This window comes from Cetorhinus maximus, chromosome 19 (genome assembly GCF_964194155.1).
Source record: "Cetorhinus maximus chromosome 19, sCetMax3.hap1.1, whole genome shotgun sequence".
NCBI classification, from domain to species: Eukaryota; Metazoa; Chordata; class Chondrichthyes; order Lamniformes; family Cetorhinidae; genus Cetorhinus; species Cetorhinus maximus.
The window spans coordinates 95,528,173-95,547,182 of NC_135897.1; the positions used below are offsets into that span (position 1 = coordinate 95,528,173).

A 19,010-nucleotide genomic window follows, 5' to 3' on the forward strand; every position below is an offset into this window, starting at 1 on the left:
GTTTAGTATTTGAAAAACAGACACTGTGCGGTTAAATTTCTAGACTCTAAATCGCCATCAGATACTGGAGAAAACACATTTGAATTGAAAAAGAAATTGGTGCCTGTTTTACATTTAAAGAAATTCTAAATAAGCCCCCTCCCCTGCAAAAAAAAACCCTGGTGTTGTTTTCACTCTGATTCTGATGATTCTGGGCTGCACCCCCCAGCTCCATATCCACATTCCCCATCCCCTCACTATCTATCAGTGACTGGGGCTCATTCACAGCGAAAAGCTTCTTAAAAACACTTCCCCATTGACCTGAGCTTCCCACCCCGACCCCCACATGATTTTTCCCCCTTCCCTTGACGTGTGGCTCTGTCACATTTTCTCAGTGTTTTAGAAAGCGATTCTTCTGATAATGAAATTCCCAGCCGGGGATGCAATGCAGGGATTCCTGCCTGGGAGCACTGAACAGCTACCATCTGGAAATGATTCACTGGCCTGAATTGCATCCATTTCTCGGAGTTGATTTGGTTTGGGCTCGGTGGTATATTTAACAAGCTGCACAGAATCAGAAGCAGTTTATGGAGTGAGGGTGAGTGGGGGAGAAGCAATGATTGGAATATTCCTGATCATTCTCTCTGTCTGTTTATGCTGCTCCCTGGACAGTCAGGAAACCTTGAAACCTTTTGACCTGCTGTATGAGGAAGGCATCCAGGCGTATTACAGAAATGACTGGCAAGGTGTTATTTACTACATGGAAGAGGCGACTCGCAGCTACACACAGCAGAGGAACATTAAAATCCAGTGCCGGCTGCAGTGTGAGAAGGAATACCAGTTCCAGGAAGCAGCCGAGCCCAATCTAACCTTCTTTGCAGTGATCCTGAGGAGAGCCCATTGTATCCAGGAGTGTGAATCACTGAGAATGGGTCCAGCTTCCATGTACAGGGTCAGTGAGGAGGTTGCACATGAGTTCCAGAGGCGGATCGTCTACAACTACTTACAGTTGGCCTATTATAAGGTAACTGGTATTGTTTAGGACTGTGCTAGTGGAGAACTGTGCACCATTTCAGAAAGGATCAAACTTTCCAGCTGGGATTGCTCTCTCCCAGAGTTAGGAATTTGTGAAATGGGTGAAGTTCGTGACCTGTATTTAAGTTCTGCTTGCTTTACAATTATCTATTTCTGAACTTCCTCCATGTGTTTAGAGCAGTTTTATTTTTCAGTTTCTACTTTTAACCTGGCTATAATTATAGGAAGATAGGGTTAGAGAGAATGTCACAATCTGTGTCTGGGCAGAGAGACACTGTACTGAGCTGGAGGGACTGTCACAGTCTGTCTGGGCAGAGAGACACTGTACTGAGCTGGAGAGACTGTCACAGTCTGTGTCTGGGCAGAGAGACACTGTACCGAGCTGGAGGGACTGTCACAGTCTGTCTGGGCAGAGAGACACTGTACTGAGCTGGAGGGACTGTCACAGTCTGTGTCTGGGCAGAGAGACACTGTACTGAGCTGGAGGTACTGTCACAGTCTGTCTGGGCAGAGAGACACTGTACTGAGCTGGAGGGACTGTCACAGTCTGTCTGGGCAGAGAGACACTGTACTGAGCTGGAGGGACTGTCACAGAGTGTGTCTGGGCAGAGAGTCTCTGTACCGAGCTGGAGGGACTGTCACAGTCTGTCTGGGCAGAGAGACACTGTACTGAGCTGGAGGGACTGTCACAGTCTGTGTCTGGGCAGAGAGACACTGTACCGAGCTGGAGGGACTGTCACAGACTGTGTCTGGGCAGAGAGACACTGTACCGAGCTGGAGGGACTGTCACAGTCTGTGTCTGGGCAGAGAGACACTACCGAGCTGGAGGGACTGTCACAGACTGTGTCTGGGCAGAGAGACACTGTACTGAGCTGGAGGGACTGCCACAGTCTGTGTCTGGGCAGAGAGACACTACCGAGCTGGAGGGACTGTCACAGTCTGTGTCTGGGCAGAGAGACACTGTACCGAGCGGGAGGGACTGTCACAGTCTGTGTCTGGGCAGAGAGTCTCTGTACTGAGCTATTTTCTCTTATTGGATAAAATGATCTTTCCACATGCTGACTGAGCACTGTTACCCCAGGGACTGGGTGGGCGTTGTGACCCAGGTGATGGTGGGGGCAGAGCCAGGGAGAGAAACTATGAGCCATGGTGATTCTCCTGTTCCAGGGCCCCTTATCGTCTCTTTCCCCCCCCACCCCCCCCCCCAATCGTGCATGTTATTTTTCCTCTTTCAATATTTACCAAATAATCACAGAAAGGTCCTAGTAAAATGATAATGCCCATTGTTGGTATTCGATTATATAAGCAGCATAGGTCATTCCTGTTCAGCGCAGCAATGATATAATGCAGTGTAAAGTTTGTGTGTGTCCTATCGGTGATCGCACTGTGACTGTTAAACTCGAGAGTACCCATTTTATTTTAAGTGTCATGTGGTATTGCTAATTTGATAGGAAAAGATCCCATCATTATTTATAACACTATGCAGACGGTAACAGTGATTTTTGGTGAGTTCCTCGTTAACATGTTTTGCACATTGTCACTGTGTACATATGGTGCAATGAGACTGTGCATTCAGTCCACAGTCAAATTCAAATTTGGGGGAAAGATTCAACACTTGTAACTCAAATTGCAAGAAAACCTTTCAGGTTTTGTTCTATATTTTGATTACCTGTTTTCTACAGAAAAGATAAACTGTTTCCATTCTGCAGATCACATTGTTTAATGTTGGAGAGCTGTGGAAGTGAGGGAGAGAGGGAGGGATTGGAGCAGGACAGGGGTCAGTCCCAGTCACTGGCTGCTTCCTCCTCGCTCCCCTGACATGCTCTCCGGACATGGCACTCGCTCAACTCGCTCGAGATAACTCGGTATGATTAGAAGAGAAGTCCCGGTTCCCTGGGAGTGACTCGTGCTGCAGACCCAGATGACGGCCGGGTCAGGTGTGCTGCAACCTCATTACTAGAGGAGATTCCCTGCTGTTCTTATCCTTCTGGGAGGCCAGACAGAAAATGCTGTCATTAATCATTCAGTGCAGCTGCAAGTCTCCTGTATGGTCGCCAGCAGGAATGGCCAGATTAACTGCCCCAGCTCCTCCAATCACAGGTTCCCTCTCTCTCTCTCTCTCTCTTGCTCTTGCTGCTCCTCCAATCATAGATTGTCTGCCCCTGGGGGATGGCAAGAGCAGGACGGAGGGAGCCCGTAATTGGAGGAGTTAGAGCGATGATGACTTGAGCACTGAGTGAACAGTCTTGTATCATTGGTTTCCCCAATAGATTGTAGTCAACAGGTCTGAGCAACTTCAAGGACAGGTAACATGAGGGCTTCAAAAGAAGGCCCTCAACAAGGTTTTCACACCTGCAGACCTTTCATACGTTATAACTTGTCCATTTCTTTTTCATACATAAAATGAAGTTCCTTGGTCTGCAAAGGCTGTCTAGCAAACAGCATGAGGGAGAGAGGAACGGACAGCACCACACAAAGCCACTGGGAAACCAGTTTGGCAAACAAATCACCCCAATCACCAGAAATCAAAGAACAGAAGGAAGAGCTTGCATATATCCAGCATGGGAGAGACTGGAGCAGTGATTGGAGGAGCAGCTCTGTCTTTCCCATGTCTGTTGATCCTCCAATCACTGATCCACTGTCAGTTCCTGCTCTCAGCAACTGACACTTTAACTGACCGTTAATGGTCTTTTCAAAACAACCTTACAGTTGCTGAGAGCCGGCAAGCTTCGTGGTTTACTGGATTTTTTTACCGGAAAGAAATCGGAGCTGCCCGTTTCACTGCAGTGACCACACTTCAAGAGTAGGTCATTGCTGCAAAGTGCTTTGGAATGTCCTGTGTTGTGAAGATTACTTAAACTGCACAAGATCTTTTCCATTCAGTAGAAGACTTTCTCCTGTCTGAGTGCATGATATTATTCAATATAATTATTTCATACACGAGGTGTAATTGGATTCTATTTTATCATTCATCTCATAGAGTAGAAAGATCAAATAACTCCTGAGCAACAAAGTGAAATGATTGAACAACATTGGCCTTTGCTGCCAGTGAGAAGCTTTGGAGCCCTTGGGTGTCTCTATGTAATACAACTTTATAAAGGCCAGAGGACAAAGACTAAATGGTTCACAATTGTATCTGTCGTCTTGATCAGCAAGTCTGAAGACTCTGCTGATAGCTCTCACTACGATATATTTTCAATATGGTGGGGGGAGGATGGGGTGTATATGCTCAGTTACCCCAGAGGCTTGGCAGAGTGCCCCTGAAGGAGGTAGGGTGGGGTGCTGCTGGTACCCTAGTGAAGCTCACTGTCACTTGCGTAGCCCCAGTTCTTACCTCAACACCACTGAAGTATTTAGCTGGGGGCATGGACAGCATCTGGTGACACACTTGTGGCAGACCAGGTTCGGAATGATCAGATGTGACTCCTGATTAGATGGCTGTGTTTGAATCATGGTGCGATCACAACAATAACTTGCATCGATATGATAACACGTCCTAAGGAATTTCACAGGAGAGTTGGCAAATAAAATAAAATAAAACTGAGCCGCATGAAATACTGGGAAAGGTGATTAAAAGTTTAGTCAAAGAGCTAAGTTTTATAGAGTGTCTTACAGGAAGAAAAGTTTAGGGAGGGAGTTCTTGAACTTTAGACCACGAAAATGTGCGAGAATCCAGAATGAGAGGCGAGCAGAGATGTGAAGGTTGTGGGGCTGATGGTTGCAGAGATGTGAAGGTTGTGGGGCTGATGGTTACAGAGATGTGAAGGTTGTGGGGCTGATGGTTACAGAGATGTGGAGGTTGTGGGGCTGATGGTTACAGAGATGTGGAGGTTGTGGGGCTGATGGTTACAGAGATATGAAGGTTGTGGGGCTGATGGTTACAGAGATGTGGAGGGGGTGAAACAGTGAAGGAATTAGAAATCACTGATGAGAGTTTTAAAATCAAGACATTGCTGGAGTGGGAGCTGGTGTGGATCAGTGAGCACAGGCCAGAGTGGGACTGTGTGTGATTGAGAACACGGAGCAGAGTTTGGGATCCTGTCATGTGTCACTCCCAGGTGGACATTTTGGATGGAGCTCTTCGGGGCAGAATGCTACCACTGAGCTGAGTCGGGAGATTCCACGATTGAAACCAGGACAGCCCTAATGAATGGAAATCAGAATTCCAGATTGACATCTGGTTGGATACTCGGAAGTGTGGGCTTCCCCCCAAATCCCACCAGCCCACACCATTGTCTGGCCTGTTGGGAGTTCACCAACCCTCGTGCTGTACAGGACTAACTCCCCACCCTCAATCAGCGAGCAGAATTGGGGAGGGTTCATTTCCCAGCCTTTCCAAGTGATTGATCATTTCATATTGTTCTCCAAGGGAAGGCTCTGAAGATATGAAAACAGTATTAATTGTTGACGTGTGCAGCCCGGAGCTGAACAGAGTATTCCAGAAAATAGCAAAAAACTACGGATGCTGGAAATCCAAAACAAAGAGAAAAATAGCTGGAAAAACTCAGCAGGTCTGACAGTATCTGCGGAGAGGAGCACAGTTGACAGTCCGAATGACTCGAATTCTGTTCAAGAGTCATTCGGACTCGAAACGGTAACTGTGCTCCTCTCCGCAGATGCTGTCAGACCTGCTGAGTTTTTCCAGCTATTTTTGTCTTTGTTTTGGTATTCCAGATATTGTTTGATCAAGGATTAGAATAATCGAATTGTCCAGCACAAAGAGGCCATTCGATCTATTATATCTGTGATAGCAATCCAGTTATCCCTACATCCCCACTCTTTCCCCATATCCCGGCAGCTGGTGAATCCTTCACATATATCGATCGAATTTCCTGCTGAACCCGGTACTGAACCTGCATTCGTCACCTCGTCAGACTGGATTCTTGCTCCCAAGGCAGACGTGCAGAACCAGAAAATTTCCTGGCTCACCACACGCACCTCTGGGGGCTATGGTGCCCCGAAGAATAGGATCTTCATTCCGCCTGGGCTGTTGAGTGCCAGGTTGGGTTGTTTACCAGCCCCATCTCAGTGCTCTGGGGCTTTGTCACAGTTGTGTGTTTGAATATTAAGCCCTTTAAACTTCACACATCGCACCCACTCCCTATGCCCATCCATGCCAACTCATGGCAATCAGTTCCCCCACCCATAGCCCCTCATAACCTCCATCTAAACCTATGCCCCCACTCATTTCCATGGCCCTGCCCCATGTAACTCCTATGCTGACTTAGTGCCAACTCATGTTGACACATGAACCCCCAACACCACCCATCACCCTTGGCCCTTACAACCTCTGTGCCAACTCATCCAGTATTCACCATAGGCAGACTTTAGGAGTCATGCTGAGATGAAATAAAATTCTAATGCCAGGATTTTCCCCTCAGTGATTTGGGGGCGGGGCCCGCTCGCCGAGGGGAAAATGATGCGGGATGACTTTGGGAGGAACCCCCGACATCATCCCGGTCACTTTAAATCTTTAGGAAGGCGGGCGGACAGTGAAATCAGCTGTCCACCCGCTGACCTGCCAATGGCCAATTGAGGCCATTGACAGGGTAATTAGAGTAATTAAAGACCTGCCCGTCCAACCTTAAGGCTGGTGGACAGGCCAGGAGCCCCAGCGGGCTCCAGGTTATTCATGAAACTTCATCCACTGGCAGGATGAAGTTTCATGTCCATATTGTAAAAAATTAATAAATTTTATGTGTTCTTTATTAACGTGTCCCATCTTGTGTGACATTGTCACATGAGGGGAACAAGTTAATTTTTTAATGTTTCTATTTTTAAAGTTTTTCGGACTGTCGCTGGTCTCCCTGAGACAGGACTTTGCCTCAGGGAACACTGCGCACTTTGACAGCTGGGGATTCCCCCCCCCCCCCCCCCCCCCGCCCGGACAGGGAGTGCATAGCGCTTCCCGTCGGGCAGGCTGCTGGGCGGGGCCTTAATTGGCCCACCCACTCAAAATGGCGGCGGGCCCCGTTTCAGTGGTGGGGGTCGGCTGCCCGCCCCCCATCCAAGGGCAAGATTCTGTCCTAAATGTCTATTATATACTTTAAAAAAAAACACTTTCATTGATAATAGCCTATTCAATACATTTAAATCTCCTCAGTACTTAATCCCTTTATTAAAAACAAGTATTTGTATTCATAGCCCAATGTCAAAGACAACTAATTCCTCAATAAACCCTTGGAGCTGTCAAAATGTGAACTTATAGCCCCCCACTGTGATAATGATAGGTTGTGGAAGTAGTTACGCAGTAATCGTGCTATAATGATAGCCCTTTGGGTTATGTCAACAAACAGCTATTGAATGTGTAAGCATGGAGACACAATAGGATTTCTTTTTAAATTTAAAGGGTATGATTTCAATAACTTGGCAGAATGACGGCTCCACAGACCTTATCCACCCTCTACAAACATCAGTCGTAAAAATCATAAATCACTGTGGGATAAGGCCCTCATTTCAGTGAAAATCAGGTCTGTTTGAATTCAGCACTTTATTTAAATGGCCTTGCTGGGTTCTGGATTTTCCCCATGTGTGAATCACACTCTGCCCAATTTCCCCAAGCAGCGAAAATAGGATCTGTCGGGAATGGGGGTGGGACTTTTGGACACAGGGTCCTGGCGTTATTTTGGAAAAGGGGTGGAGTTTCCATGATTCGGTGAAAATCCAGGCCTATTTATAAAGCCCGCGATCCTATATGCTTAATGACCTGCTTTGGGGAGGCAATGGCATAGTGGTATTGTTACTGGACTGGTATTCCAGAGGCTCAGGGTAATGCTCTGGGACCCAGGCTCGAATCCCAACATGGCAAATGGTGAAATTTGAATTTTAAAAAAATCTGGAATGAAAAGTCTAATGATGACCACGAAACCATTGTTGATTGTTACAAAAACCCATCTGATTCACTAATGTCCTTTAGGGAAGGAAATCTACCATCCTTACCCGGTCTGGCCTACATGTGACTCCAGGCCCACAGCAATGTGGTTGACTCTTAACTGCCCTCTGAACAAGGGCAATTAGGGTTGCTTTAGCCAGTGATGCCCACATCCCTTGAACAAATTTTTTAAAAACCTGTCCTTCAAATATTTGTACACCAGCATCACCCCAGGTCTCTCCATTTTTACATTTAAAATTGTATCATTTAACATTCTTATTTCTCCTAATTTTTCTGACCAAAATGTATCACCTCAGATTTTCCAGCCAAATGCCTGCCCATTCCATTAGCCTGTGTGTCCTCTTGAAGTCCTTCATTGTCCTCCTTGCTTTGCTTCAATTTTCAAAATTGAGGCCTGTATCCCCCAGTTCAAGTTATTAATGTAAATCAAAAACAGCAATGGTCCCAGCACTGATCCCTGGAGAACTTCACTGTATTAATCCCCGCTCTAGTCTGAAAAACACCACAACTCCATTTTCTATCACCTTAACCAGGTTTTTGGGGGTTCCGTTAGCTCAGTTGGCTAGGTGGCTAGCGTGTGGATCAGATCAACACCAACAGCACCGGTGACAATGCCTATCGTGGCTGACATAGACTTGGGACCTGTCTCCTCTCCCTGCCCAGCAGTAAAAACTCCCGGCACTTTGTTGTGGTTTGGCAATTGCCTAGGATCTGCCTTCAGGCAGAATTCGGAGAAGCTTCTTTTGTTTCCATACTGCTGTTGTCCTTTTTTATTTCACGATCATCAATTTTGCTAACAAGCCTAGTATGTGAGACTTTATTAAACCCCTTTCGAAAGTCCATATAGACAACATCAACTATATATTTTAATTTATTCTTTCACGGGATGTGGGCTTCGCTGGCTGGGCCAACATTTATTGCCCATCCCTAGTTGCCCTTGAGAAGGTGGTGGTGAGCTGCCTTCTTGAACCGCTGCAGTCCATGTGGTGTAGGTACATCCACAGTGCTGTTAGGGAGGGAGTTCCAGGATTTTGACCCAGTGACAGTGAAGGAACGGCGATATATTTCCAAGTCAGGATGGTGAGTGGCTTGGAGGGGAACATCCAGGTGGTGGTGTTCCCATATATCTGCTGCCCTTGTCCTTTTAGGTGGTAGTGGTCGTGGGTTTGGAAGGTGCTGTCGAAGGAGCCTTGGTGAATTCCTGCAGTGCATCTTGTAGATGGTACACACTGCTGCTACTGTGTGTCAGTGGTGGAGGGAGTGAATGTTTGTGGATGTGGTGTCAATCAAGTGGCTGCTTTGTCCTGGATGGTGTTGAGCTTCTTGAGTGATGTAGGAGCTGCACTCATCCAGGCAAGTGGGGAATATTCCATCACACTGACTTGTGCCTTGTAGATGGTGAACTGGCTTTGGGGAGTCGGGAGCTGAGTTACTCTCCACAGGATTCCTAGCCTCTGACCTGCTCTTGTAGCCACAGTATTTATATGGCTAGTCCAGTTCAGTTTCTGGTCAATGGTAACCCCTAGGTTGTTGAGTGGGGGATTCAGTGATGGTAATACCATTGAACATCAAGGAGCGATGGTTAGATTCTCTCTTATTGAAGATGGTCATTGCCCGGCACTTATGTGGCACAAATGCTACTTGCCACTTATCAGCTCAAGTCTGAATGTTGTCCAGGTCTTGCTGCTTATGGACACGGGCTGCTTCATCCTACCCTCTCTGGTACCTCGTCAATAAACACCATTTGCCTGAACAATTCTGCCCTGGCTTTCCTTTATTGTTAAACTTTCTCCTGGATTATTTTGTTTCTAGAAGCTTCCCCACCACACGGAGGTTAAACTGATTGGCCTGTAACTGCTAGGTTTATCCTTCTCCTCCCATTTTTTGTAAAGATATAGCGATTACATTCCTTCAGTCCTTCTCTGGTGTCCTGGCTACAACAGGGTGCCTTAAATTTCTTATTATGATCATGAAACATTTTGAAATGTGTTTGTTTAAAATCCTTGCCAATTTGGGGGAATCTATCAGATGCTCAAACCATTTTTTAAATTCTCCTCCTGGTTTGAGGGGGAGGATATCATTGCTGATGATTTTGGTCACTATCTCCAATCCCAGCATCGATCAGCTCTGAGAACAGGTTTGACATGGTCACTGTTAAACTGGACTTTCCTGGTTGAGATCTCCCTTACTAGGGAATTGTGTCTTACGATGGACACCGCAAGACATCATGTAACATGAAAGGTAACTTCAATCTGAAAATGCAATAGATTAATTGTAAGAGTTGAGGATCAGGTTAAGCCTGAGGAGGTAATGGCTGGGTGCCTGAAGCACTGGCTCCAGTTCTGATCAGATTGTACCTGGAATAGAAAATGCCTGGTACATTCTGGCTGTGTGTTTAATAGACAGACTTGACCGAGCTGTGCCACTCCTCAAAGATAAACTCGTCTGTTATTGATTCTCTCCTCCTGAACCATCAGAGATCGAGTTTTCTTGTTAACTGTTTAAGAATATGACGTTGTCAAGTTTATCCTCACCGCACTGTCTTGAGTTCCACGTATGTGGAACAATATAGCACCTAATTCCTGGAAATGCAATCTACGTTACAAATGAATTAGTTGTTCGCTGTGCTTCAGTGTGTGCTAGGTTCCAGGTACAAGTCCTACTCCAAGGAGTGGGAAGGGATGGTTGGGCAGATACTCACTGGAGTTGAGAAGAATGAGAGGTGATCTCATCAGACCCTGAGGGGACTTGACAGGGGAGATGCTGAGAGGATGTTTCCCTTTGTGAGAGAATCTAGTACTAGGGGACACAGTTTAAAAATAAGGGGTCTCTCATTTCAGATGGAGGTTCAAGGCTGAGTTAGACAGATTCTTGCTCAACAAGGAGTCAAGGTTTATGGGGCAGGGTGGGGAGCGGGTGCGGGGGGGGCAAATGGGAAAGTGAAGTTAAGGCCATGTCAGATCAGCCATGATCTTATTGAATGGCAGAGCAGGCTCGAGGGGCTGAATGGCCTACTCCTGCTCCTATGCCTTATGTTTTTTTTTATGCATTCACGGGATGTGGGCTTCGCTGGCTGGGCCAGCATTTATTGCTAGTTGCCCTTGAGAAGGTGGTGGTGAGCTGCCTTCTTCAACCGCTGCAGTCCCTGTGGTGTAGGTACACCCACAGTGCTGTTAGGGAGGGAGCTCCAGAAACTTTAGCACAATGTAGGCGGACACTCCCAGTGCAATACTGAGGGCGCAAACTTGTGGGTAAGATGTTAAACCAAAGCCTGTCTGCCCTTTCAGATAGATCTTAAAACATTGCATTTCACTATTTTGCAGCTACTGTACTCAAATTAGCAATTCCTATATGACAGGAGCAACTGTAAAAGTACCTCATTGTCTGTAAAGCACTTTTTGACCTCCTGAGGTATGAAAGGTGGTTAGCCTGGTTTTTCGGAGTTTCAGATGCTGCAATGGGCTGGTTATCACTCCGCACCACAAGGCCCAAACTCGCTTCCCGTCTTCTGAACTCTAACCACGATGGTAATAGTTAATTAGAGTTTTTTTGGATATTAATCTGTGGCTATAGGCATCTATTAGAAATTTCTAGAACAGAGCCACTGAACTCTGTGTTCACTAAACCTGAGAATAGTCAATGGGTAAATTTCCCTCTTTGCAATGGTGGAGCTGTTGGTCGGGGTGTGGAAATTGGGGTGAACTCTTCTCCCTCGGACCTGGTTTATTTAAGGCCACTGTTTTGTATATAAAAATAGATCTAGAATTTGCTCAGCTTATAAATTCCCATCCATGACCACAGTTCAAGTTTGAGACTGAACGCCAGTGTGGGGCTGGTCTCGATATGGGGTCTGTCTTTGCTGATTTTACTTCCTTTTTTTTAATCCCAGCGGACTGGTTTGGATTGGAAGCCAGGCCCTGGACTGAGGGCACCTGTATGTAACTCACTCACTGACTTCCCTGTGTCAGCCTGCAACACAAGCCAGTAATCTGCCAGCACATTTTGTGGTTAAACAGCAGAAAGAAAGAAACAAGGGGCGGACAGCACTGGGATTTGTCCGACCATCCGAAGATGGAACCATTAGCACGTCAGGCGTGTAGAGTGGCCCCTGCCTGCTCCAACTGGCTCATTTGGTGAACAGCCTCCAACGATAGCATCCTGGCTTCACATTAACAAACAGTCAAAAGGTCCAGTGTTTTTTTTGTGTGTCAGGATTTGGTTAAACCTTCTGTTTCCCCAACACCCCCTGAGGAAGTCACACAAAATGAATGATTGTATTTGTGTGTGTTGCGTGGGTGTGACCTGCTGCACGTAGCTTTCCGGCTGTAATTTGTCCCCAGGAGTGAAAATACTTTCTGAATAAATGGGTATCCCCTAGACTAGGAGCGTGCATGTGTGCGTGTACACTTCTGTATTTGGTTACCATCCATGTGTGCACATGTGTTCTGTGCACGTTCTTCAAATGTATTAACCCTCCCACTGCCAGTTTAAAAAGGAAATTTGAGCCCCTTGCATAAGACTTTTTTTTTTTAAGATTCTGGCTTCTTCCTGAAAAAAATTTGAGGTGTAAACACTGAGTGAGTTTAGTGCAGTATAGTGGACACAGGCAGCTTGGCACTTCCTAGGCTATGGTTGATCTGGTTGAATAGTCCATTCCTGGATATTAATATCCTGGAGACTTTACTCATGTTGACTTTTGTGATCGGTCTCCCAGAAAGGTTTTTCTAAAGTCTTCCTGTGTATGAGCTAATGTGCCAAAGGGATAAGCCGTGACCTGCCAAATATCCACCTCGTTTTGTAACTTCATTTTGGTGTTGGTTTATCTCTTGCTTATGCAGCATTTTCAGTGTTGATGCTCTCCTGTGCCAAGGGTTTGTGATGTTAGGTAACAGGAGAAAACAATTGTTTTTCGTTTGGACCAAGGGGATAATTAAGAAATTCTGCTGGTGGGAAGGGTGAGGCACACAAACACTAATTTAGCTGAAGAAAAGTCCATTCATGTCCGCTTTGTAAAATCTGTCTCAAGGGGCCTAACTTTAGCACAATGGCCTGTTTTCTAGCTCACCATAGAGGCTGCTGCATTCTTCTGTCATTGTTCAATGTCTTTTGTTGAGTTTTCTAATTGGTTCAGCATATGTATAGTGGCAAAATAGCCCACATTTCAACCATTGTGGGACAAAAATTGCCTTTAATTTGTCCCTTTTGTGTATCCGGTTCTTATCTTGAATGTGTCCTTTTCCCTCTTCAATAACTTGCCAATGAAAATAATCTGTGTCTATCGTTTGAGCATCCTAATATAAATCATTGGGCAACAGTTTGAATAAGGCTTCTGGTTTCCCTTCAGGGAGATCAGCAATAGATACTGTAAATCTGCACAGAAACAGGAGGAGGCCACTCAGCCCCTCAAGCCTGTTCTGTCTTCAGGTTAGGCCATGGTCGATCATCTGTACCTCAACTCCATCTGTGCTTGTTCCATATCTCAATTCAAATTCTCTCACACAGCAAAAATCTACCAAACTCACTGAAAGCTCCAACTGACCTGCAGTCTTTTGGGAGAGAAATATAAAACTCTGGCCAAACTGCTAAAGCTGCTTCTGAATATTCTTGTGTGTGGGTAATGAAAATATGTAATAATGGAGCACACAAGTTTTTGATTGTGACAGGACCAGTTGAGATCATTCCCTTTCCAAAATTTTCTTTTAATCTTTCCAAAAAATATAATTAATGGGCTTTAGAAATAGGGGCATAAAATAAAAAGGCAGAAAGTTATGCAAAGTCTGTATAAATCACTGGTTAGGCCTGAGCTGGAGAGATCGTGTTTAATCCTGGGCACTTGAGGAAGGGCCAGGGTGTGGACAAGGTTTTCCAGAATGATGTCAGGCTTTTGGGGTTTTCAGTAAATAGGTGAGAGTAGACAAGCTGAAATTGTTCTTCTTCTGACATTTTGATGCAGTGACTAATAAACCTGTTTCCATAGCCAAAACAGAAATTAGTTAACCTTTCAGGGTGAATTGTTATGATTGGGAATGTACTACTTAACAGTGCTGCAAGAAGAGGCAAAAATGACTTTCTAAAGGGAGTTGGATAAGTACTTGAATGGGAGAATGTTGCAAGGGAAAGAGTGGGGGAGTGTGAATGATTGGATAACTCTTTCAGAGACCTGGTTCAAGCATGATGGGCTGAAGGGCCTCCTTGGTGTACTCTCATTATTTAGATTCTATGAAGTATTAAAGAGCAGACAAGGCTAATGTAATACATGTAAGATGTTGGATTTTTGAAAGGCCTATGGTAAGATACTGCGTAATAGACTCATAACTAAGCTCCAGGGGTCAAAATGGGAAGACGGTGGCATACTGGTAATATCACTGGGCTTGTAATCCAGAGACCTGGGCTAATTCCCTGGGGGACATGGGTTCAAATCCCACCATGACAGCTTGTAGAATTTGAATTCAGTTAATAAATCTGGAATACTTAAAACAAAAAAGCTAGTCTCAGTAATGGTGTCCATGACAACTATCATCAATTGTCGTAAAAACCCATCTGGTTCACTAATGTCCTTCAGGGAAGGAAATCTGCTGTCCTTACCCGGTCTGGCCTACATAAGACCCCAGACCCACAGCAATGTGGTTGACTCTTAAAATGCCCTCTGAAATGACCTCGCAAGGTCAGTTTAAGGGCAATTAGGGATGGGCAACAAATGCTGGCCTAGCCAGTGATGCTTGCATCCCATGAAAGAATAAAGAAAAGAATGGGCCGAATGGCCTCCTTCTGTATGATTCTATAGTAGCTAACCCTAATTTAGCTAAACTTCTACTGTGGGCTCTTCACTCCCTGTCCCAGCCTTGGACATCCTAACGGAAAGGGAATGCCCGTGTACTGACCTCTCATCGGCTTCATTAATAAACTCTACCAATGTTTATCATCTCCATTCTTGCAAAATAGAAGCTCATTGTGCTGAAGGATTGTGTATTTAAGTAAGGAATTGAGGGAGCTTAGTCCTCCCAAAGTTTGGTTAAAGCTGTTGGGAAATGAAGTTAACAGTTTGCTAAAAGCATGTAACAGTCAGAAAGGAGACTGAGCAGAACCTTCTCATGAGTGATAAAAGCTAAATACTGCGGATGCTGAAAATCTGAAACAAAAATTGCTGGAAAAACTCAGCAGGTCTGACAGCATCTGTGGAGAGACAGAGTTAACGTTTCGAGTCTGTATGACTCTTCTTCAGAACTAAAGAGAAATAGAAATGTGGTGAAATATAAGCTGTTTAAGGGGGGTTGGACAGGTGGAACTGGATAGAGGGCCGGCGATAGGTGGAGGCAAAGGAGAGATTGCAAAAGATGTCATAAACAAAAGGTGGAAGGGGTGTTGATGGTGGTGATACTGGCTAAAGGAGGTGCTAATGGTGACATTAAGAGTAGAAAGCAGGATGAGCAAGTGGCAGATGGCTCTAGTGGGGGGAGGAGATGGTGTGGGAAGAAAGATCGATATAGGCTACAAGGTAGGGATAAAACAATGCAATAAAAGCAAAAAACTGCGGATGCTGGAAATCCAAAACAAAAATAAAAATAGCTGGGAAAACTCAGCAGGTCTGGCAGCATCGGCGGAGAGGAACACAGTTAACTTTTCAAGTCCCTAGTCGGAAGATGAGGTGCTGTTCCTCCAGTTTGCGTTGAGCTTCACTGGAACAATGCAGCAGGCCAAGGATGGACATGTGGGCAAGAGAGCAGGGTGGAGTGTTAAAATGGCAAGCGACAGGGAGGTCTGGGTCCTGCTTGCGGACAGACCGAAGGTGCTCCGCAAAGCGGTCACCCAGTCTGCGTTTGGTCTCTCCAATGTAGAGGAAACCGCATTGGGAGCAGCGAATGCAGTAGACTAAATTGAGGGAAGTGCAAGTGAAATGCTGCTTCACTTGAAAGGAGTGTTTGGGCCCTTGGACGGTGAGGAGAGGGGGAGTAAAGGGGCAGGTGTTGCACCTTCTGCGGTTGCATGGGAAGGTGCCGTGGGAGGGGGTTGAGGTGTAGGGGGTGATGGAGGAGTAGACCAGGGTGTCCTGGAGGGAATTGTCCCTACAGAATGCCGCCGGGGCGGTGGGGGGGGTGAAGGGAAGATGTGTTTGGTGGTGGCATCATGCTGGAGTTGGCAGAAATGGCGGAGGATGATCCTTTGAATGCGGAGGCTGGTGGGGTGATAAGTGAGGACAAGGGGGACCCTATCATATTTCTGGGAAGGAGGAGAAGGTGTGAGGGAGGATGCGCGGGATATGGGCCGGACACGGTTGAGGGCCCTGTCAACGACCGTGGATGGAAAACCTCGGTTAAGGAAGAAGGAGGACATGTCAGAGGAACTGTTTTTGAAAGTGGCATCATCAGAACAGATGCGACGGAGGCGAAGGAACTGAGAGAATGGGATGGAGGACTTCTCATGAGTTGTGGGGGGAGTTGCCGAGGGAGACCATTAATTTGAGCAAATGAGGTCAGGAAGCAGAAGTGGTCCTGGAGGGAGAGGGAGAATGGATCGTGGGATGTAGCGTGCAGCTATTAGAGTTAATTGAACAAAAAGGTTCTTGGGCTTGTTGGGTCTAGTAATCCCTTTTCACTTTTAAATCTCCCTGCACGGTAGGAACACCCTTCCCTGGGACTCAACAGACCTCTGCCCTGCAGCATACAAACAGCCAGTCTGTTCTGAATTGGAATTGGTTTGTCCTGTCGGCTGGTCCTGTGGTTTTTGTACATCCACTGACTGAGTTCATACCCTCCCTTTCTAGAACAGTCGGACTCAATCTGCACAAGTTCTGAATAAACACTTGGGAGATGTCTGTGTTTTTACTTGGCCCCACCCAGAGTCTGAGGTGAAGTTAGTCTGCGACAGCCTGGTTCCCACTGGGATCGTTTGCGAACATAGTAACATTAACAAACACCATTTTATCAATTTTATTTTCACTTCCTGTGATGTGTGTTCTCTGTTTCATTCTGAGTGTAGTGATAGCGCTCCTGTCAGAAAGCTGTGCTTCAAATCCATCTGAGACTTCAGCACCAAATCCCGAGTGTCAACCCAGTGCAGCACTGTCCGAGATGCTGTCATTCCAAGGAGAGGTCACCCTGAGGCTCTGCCTGACTGGAGGATTGATGGTGACACAGGTTGGCTTCTGTATGATGATGATTAGCCTTGTTAGTGGCTTTGGTTACTTCTGAGTAATGTTTCCTCTCCAAGTGGCCGGCACTGCCTGTGGTACCAGCACTGGTTCAGCTGCTTTTTGTGTTCATCAAGTAGCAGACGTCCCCATCAAACACTCCCAGGGCAGGTACAGAACGGGGTTAGATACAGAGTAAAGCTCCCTCTACACTGTCCCCATCAAACACTCCCAGGACAGGTACAGCACGGGGTTAGATACAGAGTAAAGCTCCCTCTCCACTGTCCCCATCAAACACTCCCAGGACAGATACAGCACGGGGTTAGATACAGAGTAAAGCTCCCGCTACACTGACCCCATCAAACATTCCCAGGACAGGTAAGGAATAGATTTCAAAAATCATTGAAGCAATCGGTTGAAGTTCTGTTGAAGGGTCGTGAGGACTCGAAACGTCAACCCTTTTCTTCTCTGCCGATGCTGCCAGACCTGCTGAGTTTTTCCAGGTAATTCTGTTTTTGTTTTGAAGCAATCTGCTTTGTTTATTATTTATCTTCTGCATGTTTAATATTTATATTCTGCAGTTCTATTGCTGGATCCTGAGAGGTTGATTTTAAAATCGTGACGTAGCTGTTGATGCACAACTAGATGCCATTTGTACAGTGAAGGCCTAGGTTTGTGAGCAGGTAACGCTCAGTCTCACTAACCTGAGCAGAGGTTGTGCAGGAACCCTGTTCATTAAAACATCTCCTCACTGTGAATTTGTTTGGGAACACAATCCAGAGCAACAGAGCCAAACTCCTGCCTTTATTTCAATGTCAGTTTTACATAATGAAGTGTGTCCCATCTGGACCTTTTTAATCAAAGTGATTCTGAGTCCCTGTCCCACAGTCACTGTCTCACAGATTTAGGAACAATCCACATCATTGGTTTAGAAGCCAGGAGATGAGACTGTGAGGAGCACCGTGTAGAATTTCAAGAGGACATAGACAAGTTGGTGGGGTGGGCAGGTAGGTGGCAGATGGAGTTCAATGTGGAGAAGTGTGAGGTGATGCATTTTGGTAGGAAGAACACGGAGAGACAATATAAAATAAGGGGTGAAATTTTGAAGGGGGTGCAGGAGCAGAGGGACCTGGGTGTATATGAACATAGATCATTGAAGGTGGCAGGACAAGTGGAGAGAGCAGTTAATAAAGCATATAGTATCCTGGGCTTTATTAATAGGGGCATAGAGTACAAGGGCAGGGAGGTTATGCTGAATTTATATAAGACGCTCGTTAGACCTCAGCTGGAGTATTGTGCACAGTTCTGGGCGCCACACTATAGGAAGGATGTGAACACATTGGAGAGAGTGCAGAAGAGGTTTACAAGAATAGTTCCAGGGATGAGAAACTTCAGCTATGAGGAAAGATTGGAGAGTTTGGGACTGTTCTCCTCCTTGAAGCGGAGAAGGCTGAGAGGAGATTTAATAGAGATGTTCAAAATCATGAGGGGGTTGGACAGAGTAGATAGAGAGAAGCTGTTCCCACTCATCAATGGATCGGGAACGAGAGGGCACAGATTTTAAATTATTTGCAAAATAAGCAAGTGTATCGTGAGAAAAAACATCTTCACATAATGAGTGGTTCGGGTCTGGAATGCGCTGCCTGGAATTGTGGTGGAGACAGGTTCAATCGAGGCATTCAAGAGGGCATTGGATGGTTATTAAAATAGAAACAATGTGCAGGGGTACAGGGAAAAGACAGGGCAATGGCACGAGGTTATAATGCTCATTTGGAGAGCAGGTGCAGACATGATGGGCCGAATGGCCTCCTGTGTCGTTAAGGTTCTGAGTTTTACCTTTTTAGCCTGGGTTGTTGATAGTGTTATTAAACAGTTCCAAGATCAGGACAGCAATCTCTCTCTCTTCTCTCTCTACACGAAGAGCTGAGTGTTCCTAATATTTTTGGAGCGAGATCTCCGTGCTTCATCATATAAAAT

At 45.9% G+C, this 19,010-nt stretch overlaps 1 protein-coding gene across 1 annotated transcript in view; it reads left to right on the forward strand.

The window, feature by feature from the left end:
* The first annotated feature begins 556 nt into the window (after window positions 1-556).
* p3h2 (prolyl 3-hydroxylase 2) overlaps window positions 557-19,010 on the forward strand; it is a 167,984-nt gene continuing 149,530 nt past the window's right edge. Inside the window, exon 1 of the mRNA XM_078564406.1 lies at window positions 557-1,003. Within this exon, the coding sequence (XP_078420532.1) occupies window positions 596-1,003 (408 nt within the window). The 5' untranslated portion in view covers window positions 557-595. The remainder of the gene's footprint in view (window positions 1,004-19,010) is intronic.